Genomic DNA, 19,339 nt, shown 5'->3' on the forward strand with positions numbered 1-19,339 from the left:
GCAGGAAGGAGAGGGACCGAGAACCCCGAGGCAGACAACAGAAGTTACAGCCCTTGATAGTTTTATCTTCACTAACAGAAGACCCAAGAGGGGAGTCTAGCAAAAGACTTCCCATTTGTGAGACTGAAAATATAGTAAAGACAATCCAAGCATTAAGGTAAGATAGGTTTCAGGAAAGTGGGCAGCAAACACTCTGATACTGTGGCAATGTGCCTAATTCTGAACCTCTAATCTCAATACTAAATGAATAAAAGTTCACTAACAACTAGAGCTCATCACACAGCTTCTCTGGTATCATAAGCATCAGCACAAGCCAATTAATGTGTGTATCTACCAGCTGAAGTTTCAATTACATTTCAACCAAAACTCATCCGTTAATTTGAAATGGTACAAAGATCTATTACACAACAGACTTCCACTTAACCAGAAGTTGATAGTAAGTTAGAGAAGACAACAGTTTATAATCAAAGGAGTACTTTGAAACTGCTTTGAGGTCCCCGAAGCAGATAACCCAAGTAATTTGGTAAGCAATACTTCTACCCCACAGCACACAGATCTGGACTTGCCATGTAGTAACTTTTCAGTAATTCACACCGAGACTCAGAATCACACAGACAGCAGCAGCCAGCACTGATACAGCAGTCTGGCAACAGCTGAATGCATCCAACAACAAACTCCTCGACCCTGAACACAAAGATCACACACCTTTAGCTCTTCCAATACCTACGTAGTTCCAGCTTGTGGTGCAAGCGCCTGCTCTATCTTATGAACAGATTTCCTCTGATGTGTCACTTAAATCTGAAGGAAGACAAGACAAGCACAGCTGTTTGAGTCAGCTGCAGCAAGTTAAATCAACAGTTCCTTGCCAGTTCTGTACCAAACTGCTTCCACAACAGGAAACAATATAGCCAATTTAAGGAAAATTTCTTTGCCTCTGAAGAATAACCTGAGATTTTCATCCACCTCGTTCTCCTGATTGAAAATTCTGACCCACCCACTATTGCTAGTAAATAAAGTTTTCATTTAAACACTCAGATTTAAGTTTATTCATACACAGCAAAAGTTCCACCTGCATATTAAAAACAAACAGATTAGAAGTAAATGTTTTATTCTTCCAACTAAATTCCAGTACTACAAGGGCAGTAAAACAATGATACACTGAAAAATTGCAGCAATAAACATTTGTTAAAGACTGATAGAATAAATAAAAACTACAAAAATGAGAAATCATATAAACCCATTCTTAACCCCCAAAAAAGTCATGGAATACAGAAATGCCCTCCTTCACTATTTCACAGGCAGTACTGTGGGCTATTTGCTTAAAATTGTCCTGGGATTACATTCTAACTTAACTGTGATTACAGCTTTGTTGTAGTGCACAGTTATGAAAACCACACTAACTTCAGTCAGAAGTGTCATTCTACATTTTTTATTTACACAACCAGTGAAGGGCAACTTCTAGAACACCAGCTTTAATCCTTTACTTTTTCAAACTTATTAACATAAGAAGCCAAATTGTAATGATACAGCAAATGAGGCCACTGGTATTATTACAGGTAGCAAAGGTCCACATCCAGGTGGTACTGACATCAGGGAGCACTCCAAAACCAGTTGCTGCATAAGAGTGGTTGCCACTGACAAAAGCTTGAAATAACCTGTGTTCACAGGGGGAAAAAATATGGCATTGCTGCAAGTCTTTACTGGGACAGCTTGCAACAATAAAACAGGGTGTATAGGGCAGCCCACATATGCAGAAAGTGTGATTCATGAAACGTCTGGAAAGAGACAAAAAACAACAGTTAATGATGGAGTTAACAAATGCCAGCTCTATCACAAACCTGCTATGGCAATATCAAAACCTGCTTTCAAAAACAAAACCAGCATGTTATGGGAGACAGTTCTAGATGTTTTACACAAAAGCTGCATTTTATCTCACGTATTCCTTTCAACCTTGGTCTTCCATATTACCAATTTAAAGTATAGTAACCTGGGGCCTAGCTGAAGCTTAACAACAAACAATGGCCGTTTAAATTATTGAACATTTGGTAATTTAACACTGCTATAGGAACCAGAAGAAATAGATACTCACAACTGGCAGGCTGTTCTCCATATCGTCGCATGATTTGATCATGCGTGAACTTCACAAATGCGTCATATTGTTCTGCAAACATGAAGCATTAGAAGTGTGAGTATACCAAGTTTAACTCAAGCTGAAAACATTCAAGGCTACTTTTTTGTACATAGAAATCATGTAAGTTAAACACACATCCACTAACAATAGTTTTAAGTGACTTTACACAGTTCATAGCTGCTATTTCCTTTTCAACCCCAAGAACAATGCAGCACACGTCCCCTTAATTAAAAGACTTTCCCTTACAAACTTCTGTAATGGGAAAGACAGTAATACGTTCAAAAAGAATTATGCTGCACATACACAAAGACCTCAATATACCTAACACCCGCTAAGCATCAGACACTGTACTTTGAAGTAATCAGGTGTGCCCATTTCAGAGTTCCATAATGGGGGCAGAGTAGTTAAGCAAACACAGCATTAAGGTCAGTGCTAGGGTTGGAAATGTAACTCATCTCTGCTCCTATCACTACCAGATATAAGAATATTAATTTGATGAAATGGAAACACAGATGTACAGGAAAGGGACTTGCTACGGAGTTAGAAATTCTTTTTGGTGACCACCAGAAAATCAAAAGCAAACAACAAACTAAAAGGATGAAATTCTAAGTGACTAACACTTGACTAACTCCAATCATAAAAGTAGCCACACTAGGAGACATATAGTTGACTGTGGACTTCATGAAAACAGTTACTGTGTAATCTGAAATTTAGATATCAAACATACTAATTTGGCTTTGAACTAAGCAGTTATTTCCCAGAAAGATTATTCTTTCTATACACGCATACATACAAATACATTCGCAGTATTTTATTCAGTTTTAATATTGCACTCATCAGCAGGATATCACCTTTCAGAATTAGGAAATTGAACAAGGAGAGTAATATCTACCAGATGCCGCTCCTCTCCATTCCCCTTCCTCCCTTGTGGAAAAATACATGTGCAGCAATGTGGGGTGTTCTGAGAAAAGGGCAAGGTCAAAGAAGGCAATCTTCAACCAAAAATGCAGTTAGATTTGTAGTGGTTCCTAGTCCCACAGGTTTGCCCCATTAAAGTCCCCATCCTCTTGCAGGGATGAGCTTCACCTTTGAAGTAAACAGGGTATCAGTAATCAGCAAGTAGAGCAGCAGCAGCCCAAAGTACGGACCTGACCCAAGGATCTAAGGACATTTATCCCTGACGGAAGGGGCCCAGGGTCACAGCGGCCAGTTCCCCTCTGCCCACAAGCAGGACCTCTGTTCACTGTAGTTCTGACTGATGGCTTTTCAGCAGCCACGTGAGGATCTTAGCCAAACAACAGAATATCACAAAGACCAGATTGAAGGATCTCTTCCCCAGAAACCATTTCCAAAAATAACAGCAACTAGAACTTTTCCTATACGTATGTATTAAAGGCCAGAAACCAACATGCAAGCTTTCTTCTTTAAAGGTTTAAGCCAACATACACCACTGCATCATCCTTGTGAAAACTAGGGCTTTGGAAATTTAAAGAATCCATGGTTACTAAAAATCCCCTCTTGTGGCGTTCGGATTCAGAAAGTTAAGCAATCCAAAAGGTAATAGCAACCTACAGTGAATTGCTTGAAAATTTAAGTGAACGCTTGTAAAGATATTTACATCACTGGCATCTCTTATCATGTTGTAACTATTTTAAGTCGAAAGGAGGCTAAATGACACAAATACAAATATGATTACCATACTCTACAATCTGACCTTTAGTATAAAAAGCTGTTTTTTACAAACAGGTTCTAGAAAACCTTTCAAACTGAAGTCTAACTTAACCCTTATACTCCTCTGGTTTTAAAATCTGCAAAGGGTCTTGCAAACCCAAGTTTATGCTAACACAGCAGTTTCAGGTAACAGACAAAGGAGGGAAAATCGGGGCATTACGGTGGTCTGAGTTCTCCACTTATCAAACACTCACTCTGCATGAAATGCAACTCTGCTCACAAAGAACATGGGAGAAGAAAAAAAAAAAAAAAGGCAGTATCTGGCTAACTACCTATAAGAAAATCATGATTCAGAAATGAACAAGGAAAATATCTGAGATCGAAACATTCAGTTAAGTCACTTGAAAGCAGCTATTCAATTGAGATTTATGACAGAATTTCCAGTTACATTTCCATTGACTTCACTAGTTTGTAAGAATGAGTACCACCTTATTGTACAAAGTTTAGAAAGGGATATAATCATTCTGTCAGCAGAAAAATATAACTGGCCTTCTATGTAAGGCATTTCTAAATTCTTTTGGCAATCTCTCTTTCTAAATTCCCATAATGCTGAAAAAGATTTATTGGCTTGATATATGGGATGCAGTAACGCAATCTTTCTAATAGCTCTTTTGGTGATGACCATCACAAGAACAAGTAAACCTAACTTATCTCACTATAAACCACAACCCCCCAAACAGAAACCATCCCCCTTCCTTTCCCAAAAATCAAAAAAGAAAATGTTCCCTTTGGGACTGACAGATGGAGCTCATGTAAGGAACTTGCCAGAGGGGCTCCTGCTTGTAAAGAACTACAAGTTTGCACTCAGAAAGCGTCTGGAACAAATGTGAATATATCTGGTCTTCAAACGGTTATTATGATCACTGCTAACTGAAATGCATTTAAGAGAATGCAAGAAATGACCCAATTCCTAACATAAATAAATTAGAAGAAAAAAGCTCTATGGAGTCCTAATTCATCAGTCTGAAACAGGTTAAAAAGAAAAACATAGAAATAGAACACTAGGCCCAAAGCAATAGAAGTGTTTAGAGCTCTAGTTACAGTTGTAAACAGATGTAGATTTAAGAAGGACTTAGAACTATAGCAACTTCTTACATAGCAATGGCAGATCAGCAAGCATAGAACATGAACAGAGGCTCAGGTGCAGAGACAGTGCTGTCACAGGCCACCCACAAGCCTGACACAAGTGTGGCAACTTTCTGCATGGGCATGCCTGCAGAAGGTCTTATTCCCACACCTGAAGAGATCTGCAAACTTTAATTCTGATGTGTTTTCAGGTGGGAAGCAGAACAGCCATGGGTATTCAAAAGCAGGTTTGCCACCAAAGAATGCAGTCAGATGTTCATTATCATCACACTAAATATTAAATTAGATGCCAAATCATACTGTGAAGGCACCTACCTCTAAATGCACCAGAATTTAGATGCTCAAATGCTAGCAAGATGAAGTAGAGGACTTCCACAACTAAAGAAAGGTCATATTTACAATGCTGACATTAACATGATACTTGTGGAAAGGTAAGTTGGCATCAGGCACCAAAAATATCAGCTGAATGGTGCAAAATACAACAATTACACACAGAGCATCAGAAATGCAGCTGAACTACTGACGCTCAGGCAGATACCAAACACCGCTGGCAGCAGTGTAATGGTCAGTACTGGGAAGAAAAAAGGAAACCTTAGGTACTGTCATCTTGCCAAATTCCAGAAAAAAGGAAGTCAGTTCCCAAGCAGGAAGAAAAAAAAGTCCTTCACAAAGAGCTCTTAAGCCAGTAGAATAGAAAGTCTTTCTGGCAAAAAAAAATGAGGAAATGATCAATTCAGACATTATAGCAAGAGAAAGTTCTATCTGAAATAAAACCACTGTTTCCATTGATTAGTAATACCCAGGAGTCATAGTTTCTGTCCAAGGCAGCATAGAAGAAAAAACCTATCAAAGAGACTACACATCATTTTTTTTTTCTGTCCTGTATGCAAAGTCATTCCTTAATCAGATTAGGTCAGAAAAAAATACAGCGTAACAAAAATCAGGAAAAGTTTTAAGCTTTCCAATTCAATGCATTATTTTGAACTATAATATACCTGCAAGTTTTGTGGTCAAAATTTCTTCATACTCTTCACGGATTTTCTCTTCGCGTTCTTTCAGCAAACGTTCACAGATCATTCCAACTTGTCTGAGAGTAAACAGAGGCTGTTCTTTTTTCAATGGTGATGATGCTGCAGATGAAGTACCTAAGATTAAATATTTGGGCATACCAATTTATATTTACAAGTAGTTCGGAACCATTTTTTATCAGTTTTCTTCACATCTTTTACATTAAAGAACTTTACAAAACATTTGGAGAAGTCTTTCTCTGCCATTTGAACACTTCTAATTACTAAAGTAAAATTGGACACTCAAAAGGAAGACAGGTAACAATGAATAATACGCACGGGTATCAAAACACCAAGAGTGTTACACAAACACTGTGAACGCCACTTAGATGGCAGTTGTCATTCACAAATTTAAGCTTCTATTTTATGTAAAAAAATTACAGTATAGTGTTATTTGTGCAAAGACAGCTGCTTTGCAAAAGCCTATTACAATATCAGTGGCAGAGTATGCAGGATGGTCTCTTGAGAACAACGCAAGCTTTGTGTCCTACTGATTTTTAAAATGAGAAGCTATCTTCCAGATTAATGCTAGTATTGCCAAAAAAACCCAAGAGTAACTCATGAGAAGGTGCCATAAACCACCAGATAACTAGGGAGAATTATTTACACAAACAAGAGTCTAAAAATACATAGCAGAATTACACAGAATTTTCTGGGTACCTGGCAAAGCTGGTCCAGTAAGAAGAAATGCATGTGGCTGTGCATCAGTAGAACAACAAGGATCTGTCTGCTGGAAGCTATTTTCTAAGTGTCTCCTCTTCTGCATGCGTTTGTACTCCTGTTTTATGTTGTACAGAATTTGTTCTAAAAGAAAAAAAAATTAAGCCTAAAATAATTACATTTCAGAATTTCACTTAACTTTTTCCACTCAAACATCAAACACTGTAGATAATTAACAGATAATAAAAGCTAGACTCCTAAAACATGGCCTGCAAACCCCACATTTTACCGAAGACACAAACAATGAAACTAACTAAAAGAAAGGTAACTCCAGACTGTTCTCACCAGGAAAACACTAGCAAAAATGTTGTTAGTTAAGGTCAGGTATTGGTGCCAGAGTACTTGTTAACAAAAATAAACAGCATAAGGTTAAAATTTAGGAACTATCAATTATACAATATACCCAGATGAAAATCAGGCTATTGAACTTCTACTGGTATTCATCATCTTCCCCTCATACATTGAATTTGCAGTCATCTTTCTCCCCCAGACAGTGTTTTATCATTCATACAGTTAAGGGTAACAAAAGACTCCAGTATAAAACAGGTACATGAAACATCATTCCTCTCTGTACAGTTACTGGCATACAGTCAGCAAAGTGAACAGAAAACACAATTTTGACAGAACATGCATAAAGCAGCTACTGCTTAAAATCTCAAAGAATTGGAAACTGACGGGCAAAATACAAAAGCCTTCCACAACATTTTTGACAGCCTCAGATCTATCCAAATAAACACAATGGATGGATTCTCTTTTAAATGAGTATGGCAATACATAGTTCATCATTTGATTGCACTGAATAAAATGCAGCAAGTGCTTTTAATCATTTAATCTCTGTTGTAGAATTACAGGTAAAAAAGTAATCCTTGCAATAAAACTATCAACCAATCCTGCGTGCCTTCTCTCTGAAATTCCATGTACCAAAAGGCTCTCAGGTGCATCAGTGCCCTAACTGCATAGCCTCTGGCAATGTAAAATATTAAAGAAAAAAACAACAAACAAAAAGCCATTTTCTATTTTTCACAGGAGACCTTCACAGAAAGATACTTCTGAAGACTCTCTCTTTATGAGAATTCTTGAAATGCTCGAATGCATTTTTTAAAGTTTCCCTACAGGATCAGCTTCCACTGAGACTTCTAGACTTTTGGCAAAGACAGCTTTCCAAAACTCAGAGACATACAAATCCATGTGATCATGTCAGAGTTGCAAAGGACTCCACTCAGTACCTTCCCGATTCTGTTTGGCATTTTGCCAATACAATACCATGAAAACTTCTTGACTAATTTTCAGGTTTGTGAACAGTATGCTATTGAGGTTCCATATTTGAACAACCATGCAAATCAAGTAACTTCACTACCAGCTTATTCACTCAGTGGCTGAAGCCTATGCTAGACCAAGCAGAAGCAAGCATTTGCCAATTCCTAGTTCAGAGGTTTAACTATTATGGCAGTTCTTCAATTCCATAAGTCAGTCTGGGGGCTTCCAATTTATAAAAAGAGAGGAAACCGTTTCCAGTCAACAGGAATACCAGTATTTTCCGCAAAGAAGCATCTTGTTTCGATTTTGACCACTGATGAAGGCCTTGCAGTTTATATCTTTTCAGTCCCATGCCTACAGTGCTTGTACAATTTTCAACTCCATAAAGGGAGATCAATAACTTGGTTCAAAGAAGCAGCAAATGCAGAGGACGTAATAAAGAAGCACAGCAGGGAAATGAATAGAAGGAAACTATGAGAAAGTGGGGAAAGAAGTACTCAAGGGCGGCTAGAAGATTCATACTTTTTATAGGGCAAGATACATACTACACTCCAGCGTGGTACAGAATTACATAAACCAGGTTAAACCAAGATGCAGTCAGGCTTCCAAAATTAAACAGAATCCCATGTAGAATTTGTCACGTGCATACACACACACTGCATCAGTCAGAGAATGGCCCTGCAACATTTTTACTCAACAGCATTATGGTAGTAAAATAATACTTTCCCTCAGAATCAAGTGCTGTTCTAGCTAAAGCAATACTGCATAATCCTGAGTGGGAACCAAATTAGCCCTTAAGATAACATCTGTCCTAAAGCATGTCTATGCTGTGAGAAACATGACTGCAAACATTCACACTGCATTTACATTAACTGAAGAATGTAATAGACCATGTGCATCCTTCACTATGACTGCTTGGTCTTGGGCATACTTTCCAAATTCCATATGAACTGCAAAAACATCAGCCAAATTTCAGGAGTAACAACTTTGATAAAAATCTTCTCTACAGCTCTTCTTTATATTATGTTTTTGCAGAAACATTCTCAAACCACATTAACCACCAAAATCATTAAGAAGAAAAAAAAAAAAAAGACCTCAACAGACTCTGGTCAATGGATAAAACTCCAAGAGTTGAAACAACAATTATCGACGAGGTTTCCTCCCTACCAACCCCTGCAAATTACATAGGAATGATTCAGAGAAAATGTTAAAATACCAGCCAGAACAGAAGGAGGAAAAGCAACAGGGGGGAACAGGGAGGGGATGCGGAGAAATCAGGTACTGACTTTGGGAAAACAGTAACAACTGGGATAGAAAATTAAGATCTGTGCACCAAGGATAAATAAGTCTATTCCAAATTATATTGAATTGCAGACACAGAAGTCTCAATGGTATTACAGTTATTTCATCTACTTCTAATCTGGCAATACTTTTTAACTTTCCGTCTTCAAATCTTGCTCTGAAAATCAAAAATCTCAAGAAATACCACGAACAGATACATTGGGAGATCCCTGGCCTGACAAAACCACTTCTGACCATTTGCATTACTATAACTTCAGGTAAAGGTATAAAACTAAGCAAAGCCGGTGGAGGAGGGGACTATTTAAACATGACAATACACTGTCTACATTGCAAACAGCTACCAGGAGAAAAAAGCCTGAAATCTGAAGTCCTTACTGAACACTTGTTGAGCGTGTACCTAAACTGGTTTGATAAATGGTATTCCTCTATTTAGTCTAACTTACGAGATTTAAGGCATTATTGCTCAGCACAGAGAACTGGACTACAAGCTCTACTCAGTAGTGTGCTGCTAGTAGGCAAGAAAGATGACTGTGAGAAAGTTTCATACATCCCCATTTCCACCATTTCTAAAATGGAGATTAATAGTCAAGAAACACAAGTTTAATGTAGCACTGAACTGTTCAATGACTTCTCACATGAATGATCAGACTAGTAATGCTTCAAATTAAGCAGGCACGTTTTTGCAGCAGCAAAGACTGAGTAGACATTTTTATTAACATACAGTGGCATAAAAACCTTGCCTTTAAACAAAACTACTTCACCGTGAAGTGAAATGTAAGCTTACAAATAATTATGACTGATTTTAAATGAAAATCTGAATAGCAAATTGAATTATTTTGTTTTGGTTTGGGTTTTTTTAAGCAACCTAGGAGAGTAAGAAAAGTTGTTTAAAAACACTGAGTTACTTCTGGCATTTACAGTTTTGCTTAATAAATCCACAAAAGTATGTTTGATGAACAAACAGATCCTGTTCAGAATAGTTTTTATAGCATCTCAGCACTTGAAAGAAGCCATGAAATATTAAAGCACTGCAAACCAGACAACTTTTGCACAACACCTATATGGCAGACATCTAACTGTAAAGCCCTTTAAAACTCTGGCCTAGTTAAACAAAGCTTAGAGTTAGCAGATCTCATTCTCCAACCTAGTTTTGCTTCCAGAAAACCTTCCTGCCTTTTCAAGTTCAGTTTCTTAACCTCCCTTACTTCCAATTAGCTCTGACTATTCTCTCTGCAGTTGACAACTGAATTAAAATGTGCATTTAACTAGTGTCAAACACAGGACAGGGTTTTTTGTGTTCCGCAATGTGGAGGCCCAAATTGACTTTTTCAGCAATGACATGCATTTAATTAACAAATTATTTTATATATATAAAAATCTACAATCTGAAAGTACACTTCTTAAAGAAAATCTAATCTAAGTGAGCTTGTCTATAAAACTAAAGTGAGAACTTGCTTCATATGTATTAGAACTCATTAGATATTTTAAATAAAGACCTCCATCCACCTTATAGATGCGTAAGTTCAAATCAGACATTGCACGTCAGGCAGCAATTTCATTTATGAGATGACAATAGGAATATATTTAATATGATCAAACATACACCACTGTGGCCTATCCTCAGTTTCTTTTTAATTTCACTTTATCCCCTGCGCTCAGTGTTTCCTACTGGTTATTGGTACCTCTGAAGGCACAGAGCTAGCTAACAGGAAACACCAGGCAGAGGCACTGAACATGAGAATTAGGCTTGCTGCCTCTAGGGTGGTAGCAAGAAAAAGCCACACTCCTAACACAATGAAATGAATTAGTACTTCATAAATGACACTTCAAAAGATGACTCTGAATGCCAGCCAGTTACACAAGACTGTATTAAATGCCCCCCTCTCCTGCAGTTTCAAGGCCAAGATGAAGAATCACAGAGACTGCTACGGTCTCACCATGACCACTGAAGGCATAAGGGATTCAGTCAAATACACCTGAATATAATGAAATGCACAGATACTCTCTTTTTATCTGGAGCTCTGTGTACTTAGAGCATGAAGTTGAGTACATAGGTTCATGAAATACTGCATTAAGATGAAGGACAGCATTCACACCAGTCTTATTTCAGAACCTGAGATATGATTCAGGGAACCAAGATTTCACGGTTCAGCTGCTTTCACACCCAATGAAAAGAGGATGAAATGCCAAGGGGACAAATCAGAATTCAAGTTTGACATCTGAAACATGATCTGTCACACTAATGGATTACAAAGCCAAATACTCATTTCCAAGGAGTGATGTCTTCTTCTTACTTCCTTTAAGTCATGATAAAAAGGCAAGTTATTCTTTTTCAAAGTTCTGTCATCTAATTACTTCATCCTGACCTGTAATTACCTAGAAATTATGTACAAGGGAAACAGCACTTCAACTTGAAAAGGTAACAAGGCAAACAATTATTTTCTCCATTTTAATAACTGCTTATCAACTATGAAGGTGCCGATTGCTTCCCCAGAAGGATTTCCCCCCCCCCTTTTTTTTTTTTGCCTGATTTTTTAACTAGCAATCTCTCATCTCAGTTCCTAGCTTCTCTCATTTAGCTGAAGGGAACTTTGGCAAAACATGTAGGAAGGTGACTCAATAGACTGAAATCAGAGTAGCAGTTTTCCTGGCCCGAAATGGAACCTAAAGCTCAGGTTTCAGTTTGCAATGTCACCATTAATCATATGTATTCAAACCTGAACCATGCCTGAGATTTATTCTAAGTGAATCAATCAAATGCTATCCTGATGTCAACTGCATGCATCTTCAGGGATTTCAGCTCCTGTTAAAGCAAAACTGCTTCATTGTCCTAGTTCAAATTTATAACATTTCCATTAGGCCATCACCCTTATTCAACATCTAGTTGATGCTACCACATTCCTAGTTTTGATGTCCCCACCAGACTAATTTTAAGAAGCTCGCTTCCCCTAAGGGCAGCGCTGCAGCAGAGCAATGGGTAACAGTATTCTTTGCTTTCTGTATCTATTCAACCAGGGAATCCACAGGCACAGTCAGAAATTAAAATAATCCAGATATTCCTCTTACTCTCTCGCTTTGGTCACAGACATCAGTCAGTAGTTACGTTTCTTAATTAGGCATGGTCTGTTAGACTTCAGCAATAGAACGTACACTTCTGGAAATCACGCTCACCTCAAAGGAGCATGCTCTAAGCCAGAGAGAACACCGGTAACGGGTACATGCTCACACATCACAACCAGTGTCTATAGCTACAGAACGGACAGAAGCAGCTCATAATGGACTCTGTGGCACAGAACTGGCCACCTCACGAGATCCAATTAGTCAAGGTCTCAGGCTGATGAAGGTTCTGGTTCTCCCACAACAAGCTGGATGCTCACATATGCATTAGCTCATTCTGCAAATGTGTTATTTCAGGAAATCCCAGTTCTCCTGATCAAGGGGTTGAGGAATGAAAAATAAATCAAGCAGTGCAAAATGTATTAGACACAGCAATTAGATTTTTCTCTACACATAAAAAAATGTCACATTGCATTTATCAGACTTGCCACTGAAACAAAAAACTGCTTCAACATTTTATGACATCTACAACCAAGGGTATTTAACATTTACAGTCACCACAGGCATCTATATAGAAATTTCTCATATAAATTAAATTATCAAGTCCAGATGCAGCCATTATGTGCTGGGGTTTTTTGTGGGTTTTTTTGGTTTTTTTTTTTTTTTTTAAAGGGGTGGGAATGTTTTGTTTTTTAAAATCCTAATGATTTCTGCAATACTGGAGCACAATGAGAAACTTGGCATCTTGCCAAGATAATTTAGCCATAAATACACATGCGGATAAATGTTAACAAAACAGAAATTAAGCAGAAAGAGATGCAGCACTACTAATATGTCACATTCCAAAGCCAGTAGATCTGTTCATTTAAAAGCCAAACCTGTACTGGCCACTGTCTGACCACGTTATCAGACAGAAGTAGTTAAGCTTGCTCAAGAGGGCAACTGAAAGGTCACAGGAGGACAGCCTATAGGGAAGACTAACAGTTCTTCCTATTCAACAAGGTCAAAGTCATTTTCTTGCATTAATTTTGAAAATCTGTGTTAATTAGAACCAATTTTTATTCCTAGATTATTCTGTGACAGAAAAAGGTATACATTAAAGACAAATTTGTCTACCTTTTGTTTGTAAATAGTCCTTCATGAGAGAGGGACTCTCACAACCAACTCTAGTTGCCATCTTTAACTAGAGATGTTTGCCATACACTTGCCATTAGAGCAGCAAATACCAGTTATGCATACTCATCATTAAATACTGCATAAATTCAAGAGTTTCCATATTCCATCAAACTTTTGACATTATCTCTGCTTGGGTGGCAACCAGTGACCTGAGTTGAAGGACTTTCTCAGTAACCCCACCCACTACAACTTTTGGTTTGCAAACATTTGTTAGTTGCTGGGGTAGTGTTGAGGCAGATGGATGTTTCAGATGGAGGAAAAACGGCATGTGCAGATGCAAAAGTTTGTGGATTTTTAAGCACTTTCACAAACTTCTAAAATACAACATTCTTTTTGATTCTACAAAGTTCTAGGTGCAAGTTAACTTCTGATTTTGGATGAGGAGTATGGAAGTTTGTCTTCTCAGTTACTATGTACCATGAATTAGGAGATTTCAATCCCTAGGGTCAATGCTTTCTCTCCCTCCTCCTCCACCCCTCCTCCATTTCTTTGGACTGTATTTCCCACTGTAGAAATATCCAGACATGCAGGCTTTCTAACACTGATCTGCCTTTGAATTTAACAAACAACTAGTTTATTCATAGTTTTGCCCAGAATATAATATTTCATCAGGGTAAAACTGCAAATAACAGTTCTAAGACATCCAGCAGAGAACAGAAAAAATATTTCCGCTGCTTCCTCCTTTCACCCTCCAGAATTCACTTAACAGCTTCGGAACAGGACAGCACCCTTAGGGCTTCAGAGGAAACTGAACACGTACAACGCATTATGCACAGGCATCCAGACCCAAGTGCAGTTATTCTTATCATACAGAACAGTCTCATTTATAGCTATAACTTACATGAAAGTAAAACTCATCTATAGTATTCAAGCAGTAGAAAACTAATCTGAGAGGAGCCACTCTCTCAAAATTGAACCCGTCTTATGCCAGGCAGATATGTTCTGCAAGGTTTATTGTGGACACAGTTTTGAAAACATAATTCTAGATGCAAACAGTGTTGTACAAAAATTAGCAAACATACTCAGAGCATGCTCAAGCCAGTAAGCACAATTCCACAGAAAATATAGATGGTAAAGCCACAACTACAGTTTGGCTGCCAAATTCACTGAGAAACTGGAAGTGACCGAACAGCTGTTCAAATAACCACAAAATATTAAAACACTCTTGTGAGAGATAAATTTCAACTTGAATAAGCCTACCCTCTCTCAGACAGACATATCATTTATTTGTATATGACCACTCTACAAAGACAGCTGTTTTCTCATCTGATTACCACACTGTATTCTTAGTTCTCAGCACCCGCCTCAATCAATCCGTATTCTGCTTCCAGATAATTAATTTTTGAAATGATTAACCACTAAGAAGTTCTGGTGCTGATATAGTCTCCACTGGGTGAAGTTAAGCACTACCAGGATGGAGTATCAGAAGAAAAATAAAGTATCAGCATCAGGTTTTATATCCAGAGCTCTGATTTCATATGACCATTAATTTTCATTAAACAAAATTCAGACAGAAAGTTTTTAAGTACCAGAAACCTAAGCATTACAGAAACATGCTGAGAAAACCATAAGTGAAGTCAACTGAAATTCTGGCTATTGTTACTAAGTTTCTCAATATAAAAACGGAACAAAATAGTGACTCAGTTGGGAACACTTTTAAAATCAGACTGGAATTCTTTTCGCACACAGAGCAAGATTTATCTGACCCAAATGCAAACATCTACATCAGAAATAGTCATGTAAATTCATTTTACAGTCAATGGAAAGCAATCCATATTTCTACAGCACACTTTGCCTCATCCTAAGTCAGAGCTCTAGAATAAACCATCTGTTTCTTCCAACTGACTATCAAGAAACCCACAAATTATTAGGTCAGATGTACATCTACAAAATTAGATGAGATGAATCCCATACAATCTTTCAAGTGGCCCCTTTAAAATGATAAGCTCTATTTTGCTTGCTGATGGTCAAAATGAAATATACACAATGTCCTAATACCCCTAAATTCAACTGAAAGTAAAAACTAAGCAAGCTGCTTAACAGTCGCGTTTGCACTAGCACTGTATAAAGATTTTTTCCTTGTAAAAGAAACCACAGAGGGAGCTTTTAAGCAAAACTCGTGTAAACGTGCACAATTTATAAATGCTTCAAGTTTTGCTCAGGAGCATTCAAGTGCTGTAAGAGACATTCAGATGTAGTGTCCTGCACTTTTCACTTTTTGTGCTATACAAACAGCTTACGTAAAACACACCTTTGTCAATACAGAATCACCTTTTCACATGGGTTACCACCTGCACCTCTGATTTTCTCAAGGGAAGATGATGCCTGTATTTCCTCAGTTCCAGTAACATTTCAGTTTTTAAGACCTTCAGAATCATTAAGATAGTTTAGGTATTACCTCAAATACTGCTGTAGGTTATCTCTGCTGAAAATGTTGTTGATTTCTCTCCTTTCAGCAATACACATTTACTGGCCAGACAATATTTATATTAAATATTCATAACCTAAGCTCTCCAAATCCCAAAGAAACAAGCCAAAAGAAACCCTTGCAATGAAGCAACACTTATCTCCTAAAAAGAATCAAATGAATTCCGATTTTAAACATCTCTCTCAAAGCATATGTAATGCCTCACTGTACCAGGGAGTGCCATCCATCACTACTCTCTCATCCCAGACCGCTGACTCATTCAAGATCTTTCCTAGAGGTTCAAAAAAAAAATACCAAGGCACTGATGCCAAGTTTAAGTACTTTGTATGCCCTCTATATATTTTCTCCATAGCAGTTTTTTATTATTTGACTAAAACCTGTAAAAAAAAAACGTATTCCGCTGTACAGTTTTTGGAACCAAGAATACCAAAACAAGGCACTGTCCTACATGGAGGAGATGGCAATTTGAAAACACATTCAAACTTACTGCTCGGCAATACCAGCAAGTAACCCGGGGCCCACTTTTGTATAAAAGGGAGTACCAAACGCAAGAGCAGAAGGAATTCGGCTGCAACAACTGCAGAGGGCTTTTTCCCTGCACACAAAGGACACAGATCCATACCTCAGCGCTACAGCCGCTCATGGCTGCGAGCTTAACCGTTCTTAAGTGCATTACTGGAAGCTACCCACTAGACTAACCGTAGCGAGGGCCAATCAACCCTGCGTCCCCAGCCAAGATTCATTCCTTTCTTCTCTCCCTACTCGCCGGTGGAAGGATCCCGGTTGATTTTTAATTGACAACAAGTACACAAGCAGACCTGAAGCTTTTAGGGCCACCGGTTGACCCATCTCTCACACGGCGAGGATATAAAAGGGTTTCGTTCTCGCCCGACGCCTCCGAGAGGAGGAGACGGCCCGGTTCCATTTTATCTGCCCTAAAGGCAACTCTCACCCTCGCACACAATCGCTTTCATCGCTCGGTTTTCCTACGAAACTTTAAGGATGCCACAGAACGGGTCACCCGGGACGGTGGCACGCATGAAGGGACTGGAAGCGGAATTACCCCCTTTGTTTTATCTGCTTTTGCCTTTTCCCACTGGCGTTTTGCGGGTGATTGATGACAGGCCGCGCTCCCCGCCCTCCCTCCCCGGCCCCCCCCTTCCCCGATGTCTGAGCAGCGGGAGGAGGTGCCGCCGCCTCGGCTCGGGCAAAGCTCGACCCACCGATAATGGCTGCGAGGGATCGATGGGGGCCCCACCGAGAGGGGCTGCGGCCGCCGGCCGGCAGCGAGCCCCAGCCCCATCCCCGCCCCCGCAGACGCGACGGACACCCCCACCACCACCCTCCCCCAGGCGTTTCCGCAGCTTGACTCGCCCCTGCGGCTCTCCTTGCCACATCTAGGCACCCGTGGAAAAGAGGAGGAAAAAAAAAAAATTTTAAAAAAAAAATCCTCCGTGCCCGTCCCCGACGCGAGCAAAGCCGGCCTCCCCCTTTCCTCGGCACCGGATCAAGCCTCCCCCCCCCGCCTTCCCCCGCTCGGGTCCCTTTCTCCAGTCGTCGTGTCGTGTGTCCCCCCCCCTCCGCCCCCGACCCCCTTTCCTATGGCCACCCGCCCGCATCGGCTCAACCGCCCCCCCCCCCCCCCTTCCTCCCCGTCCCTCCTCCCCCTCTCCTGCTGCAAACGGCCATTTCTATTGTGTCTCCGCCGCGGCGGTGCCAAGCCGAGCAGGGATCGCCCCGGCCCCCGCCGCTGCCAGCCGCACAGCCCGACAGAAAATGGCTGGAAGGGGGACGCGAGACCCACCCAACCCTCGTCTCTTCTTCTTCTTCTTCTTCCTCCTCCTCCTCCTCCTCCCCCCCCGCCCCGGTCGCCTTCCCGGCCCCCTGCCCTCCGCACCCACCACCCCCCCCCTCCCCGCCGAGGTTCCCCCCCGCCGCCGCCCCGACACCCCCCCCCCCCCCCCATTCCCCGGCCCCGGGGGACTGCCGGGCACGGCGCTGCCGCCTCCCCTCACCTGTGGTGAGCCGGGACGACACCTCTCCGAAGGGCGAGGGCTCCATGCGCAGGTATTTCTGCGGGGAGGCGGCGGCGAAGGAGGAGGAGGAGGAGGCGGCGGCCGAGGCCGGGGCTGACAATGGCGCACATCGCCTCCGCTTCGGGGACGCCGGGCTCAGCAGCGGGTCGAAATCCAGAGTCCTTTTCAAAGTGGCGCCGCAAGCCATGGCGCGGGGCGGCGGCGGCGGCGGGGCGGAGGAAGGGGGCTCGGAGCGAGGGGCAGGGGAGACGGCGGCGGCAGCCGGCCCTGCCCAGAGGCGCCTTCCCCGCTGTCTGGGGCGGGCTGGGGGGGAGGGAAGGGAGGGCGGCAGGGAAAGGAGGGGGCAGCTGCGTCAGGGCCTCCGCCGCCTACCCTGTCGGCCTCTCTCTGGGGAGCGGCCCCGGCCCCCCCCCCCGGCGGGCTCTCCGGCTCGGCCGGCTGGATCCCCCCCCCCCCCCCCGCTCTCCACCGGCCGCCCTGCCCTGGCCGGGCCAAATTCCGCCCGCGGCCGGTGGCGGGGCGGCAGCTGGGCCGAGGGGCGCGGGGCCGGGCCCGGCTACCCGGTCCGGGGCCGCCGATGACGAGCGATGGCGGCGGGGCCCGGGCGGTGGCGGCGGCGGCGCTTCCCTCTGTGACTCCCACACCAGCAATATGGCGTCAATAACAACGCCGCGGATTCAAAAACCAGCCCCCCGCACTGCGCCTGCGTTCCTGGGGCGGTGGCGGCCGCAGAGGCTCAGGGGACTGGTGGTTTCCCCGCCCCGGCCCCGCGGCTCGGCGGCGGGAAGCCCTCCGGGGCGGCCGGACTACAAATCCCGCCGTGCCCCGCGCCGCCCGCCCCGGCTTCCGGGTTCTGATTTAAATCCCCCCTCGGAGGCTGCGGTGCGGGTTAAAGGACGAGGCTGCGGCGGGGTGGCGGTCCTCAGGGCTCGGCCGCGGGGGCGGCTTGCCGGGTGCCCTGAGGGAGCGACGCGGCCCCGGGGAAAGGGGGACGGGTCTCCCGTCAAGGTCTCGGAGGCACAAAGGGGGAAGAGAGCCCTGCCGCCCGCCCTAGGCCCCCGCGGGCTGGCCGGCTGCGGCCGGGGAGGGGAGGGAGGGAGAGGGCCGCCTGCCTTTACCACAGGCGCTGAGAGGGTCCGACGGCGGCTGTGTGTGAAATAAGGGCAAAGCAGCTTTAGCGGCCCTCCCTGATGAGCGAGGGCAGAGCAGGGGGCGTGCGGGAGTCGGGGGGTAGGAAGCGGGTGGAGGTGACGGCTGAGGGCAGGGCAGGAAAGGCCTCACGGCGCCGGGAGCTGCGTCTCGGGGTAACCGGCCGATTTCCTTGCCGTTGTGTGAAGGGCTTTCTCGC

At 42.4% G+C, this 19,339-nt stretch overlaps 1 protein-coding gene across 4 annotated transcripts; it reads right to left on the reverse strand.

Annotated features, from left to right (window-relative positions):
- Window positions 1–1,413: 1,413 nt before the first annotated feature.
- On the reverse strand, window positions 1,414–18,653 carry AKIRIN2 (akirin 2). 4 transcript variants are annotated; one of them, XR_007508243.1, is made up of 6 exons: window positions 17,971–18,653; window positions 6,676–6,819; window positions 5,944–6,078; window positions 3,024–3,217; window positions 2,090–2,161; window positions 1,685–1,775 (listed from the first exon to the last, which is right to left on the reverse strand). XR_007508243.1 is itself a non-coding variant. In XM_049818211.1 (5 exons), exons 1-5 carry the CDS (start codon window positions 18,176–18,178, stop codon window positions 1,765–1,767), a joined length of 570 nt encoding a protein of 189 aa, XP_049674168.1. In that variant the 5' UTR covers window positions 18,179–18,653; the 3' UTR covers window positions 1,414–1,764. The 4 variants fall into 4 exon arrangements, 2 of the variants coding, with proteins under 2 accessions (XP_049674168.1, XP_049674167.1); XR_007508242.1 differs by having other exon boundaries at window positions 5,944–6,093; XM_049818211.1 differs by lacking the exon at window positions 3,024–3,217 and having other exon boundaries at window positions 1,414–1,775.
- Between the last annotated feature and the right edge of the window lie 686 nt (window positions 18,654–19,339).

This window comes from Accipiter gentilis, chromosome 15 (genome assembly GCF_929443795.1).
Source record: "Accipiter gentilis chromosome 15, bAccGen1.1, whole genome shotgun sequence".
Lineage (NCBI taxonomy): Eukaryota > Metazoa > Chordata > Aves > Accipitriformes > Accipitridae > Astur > Astur gentilis.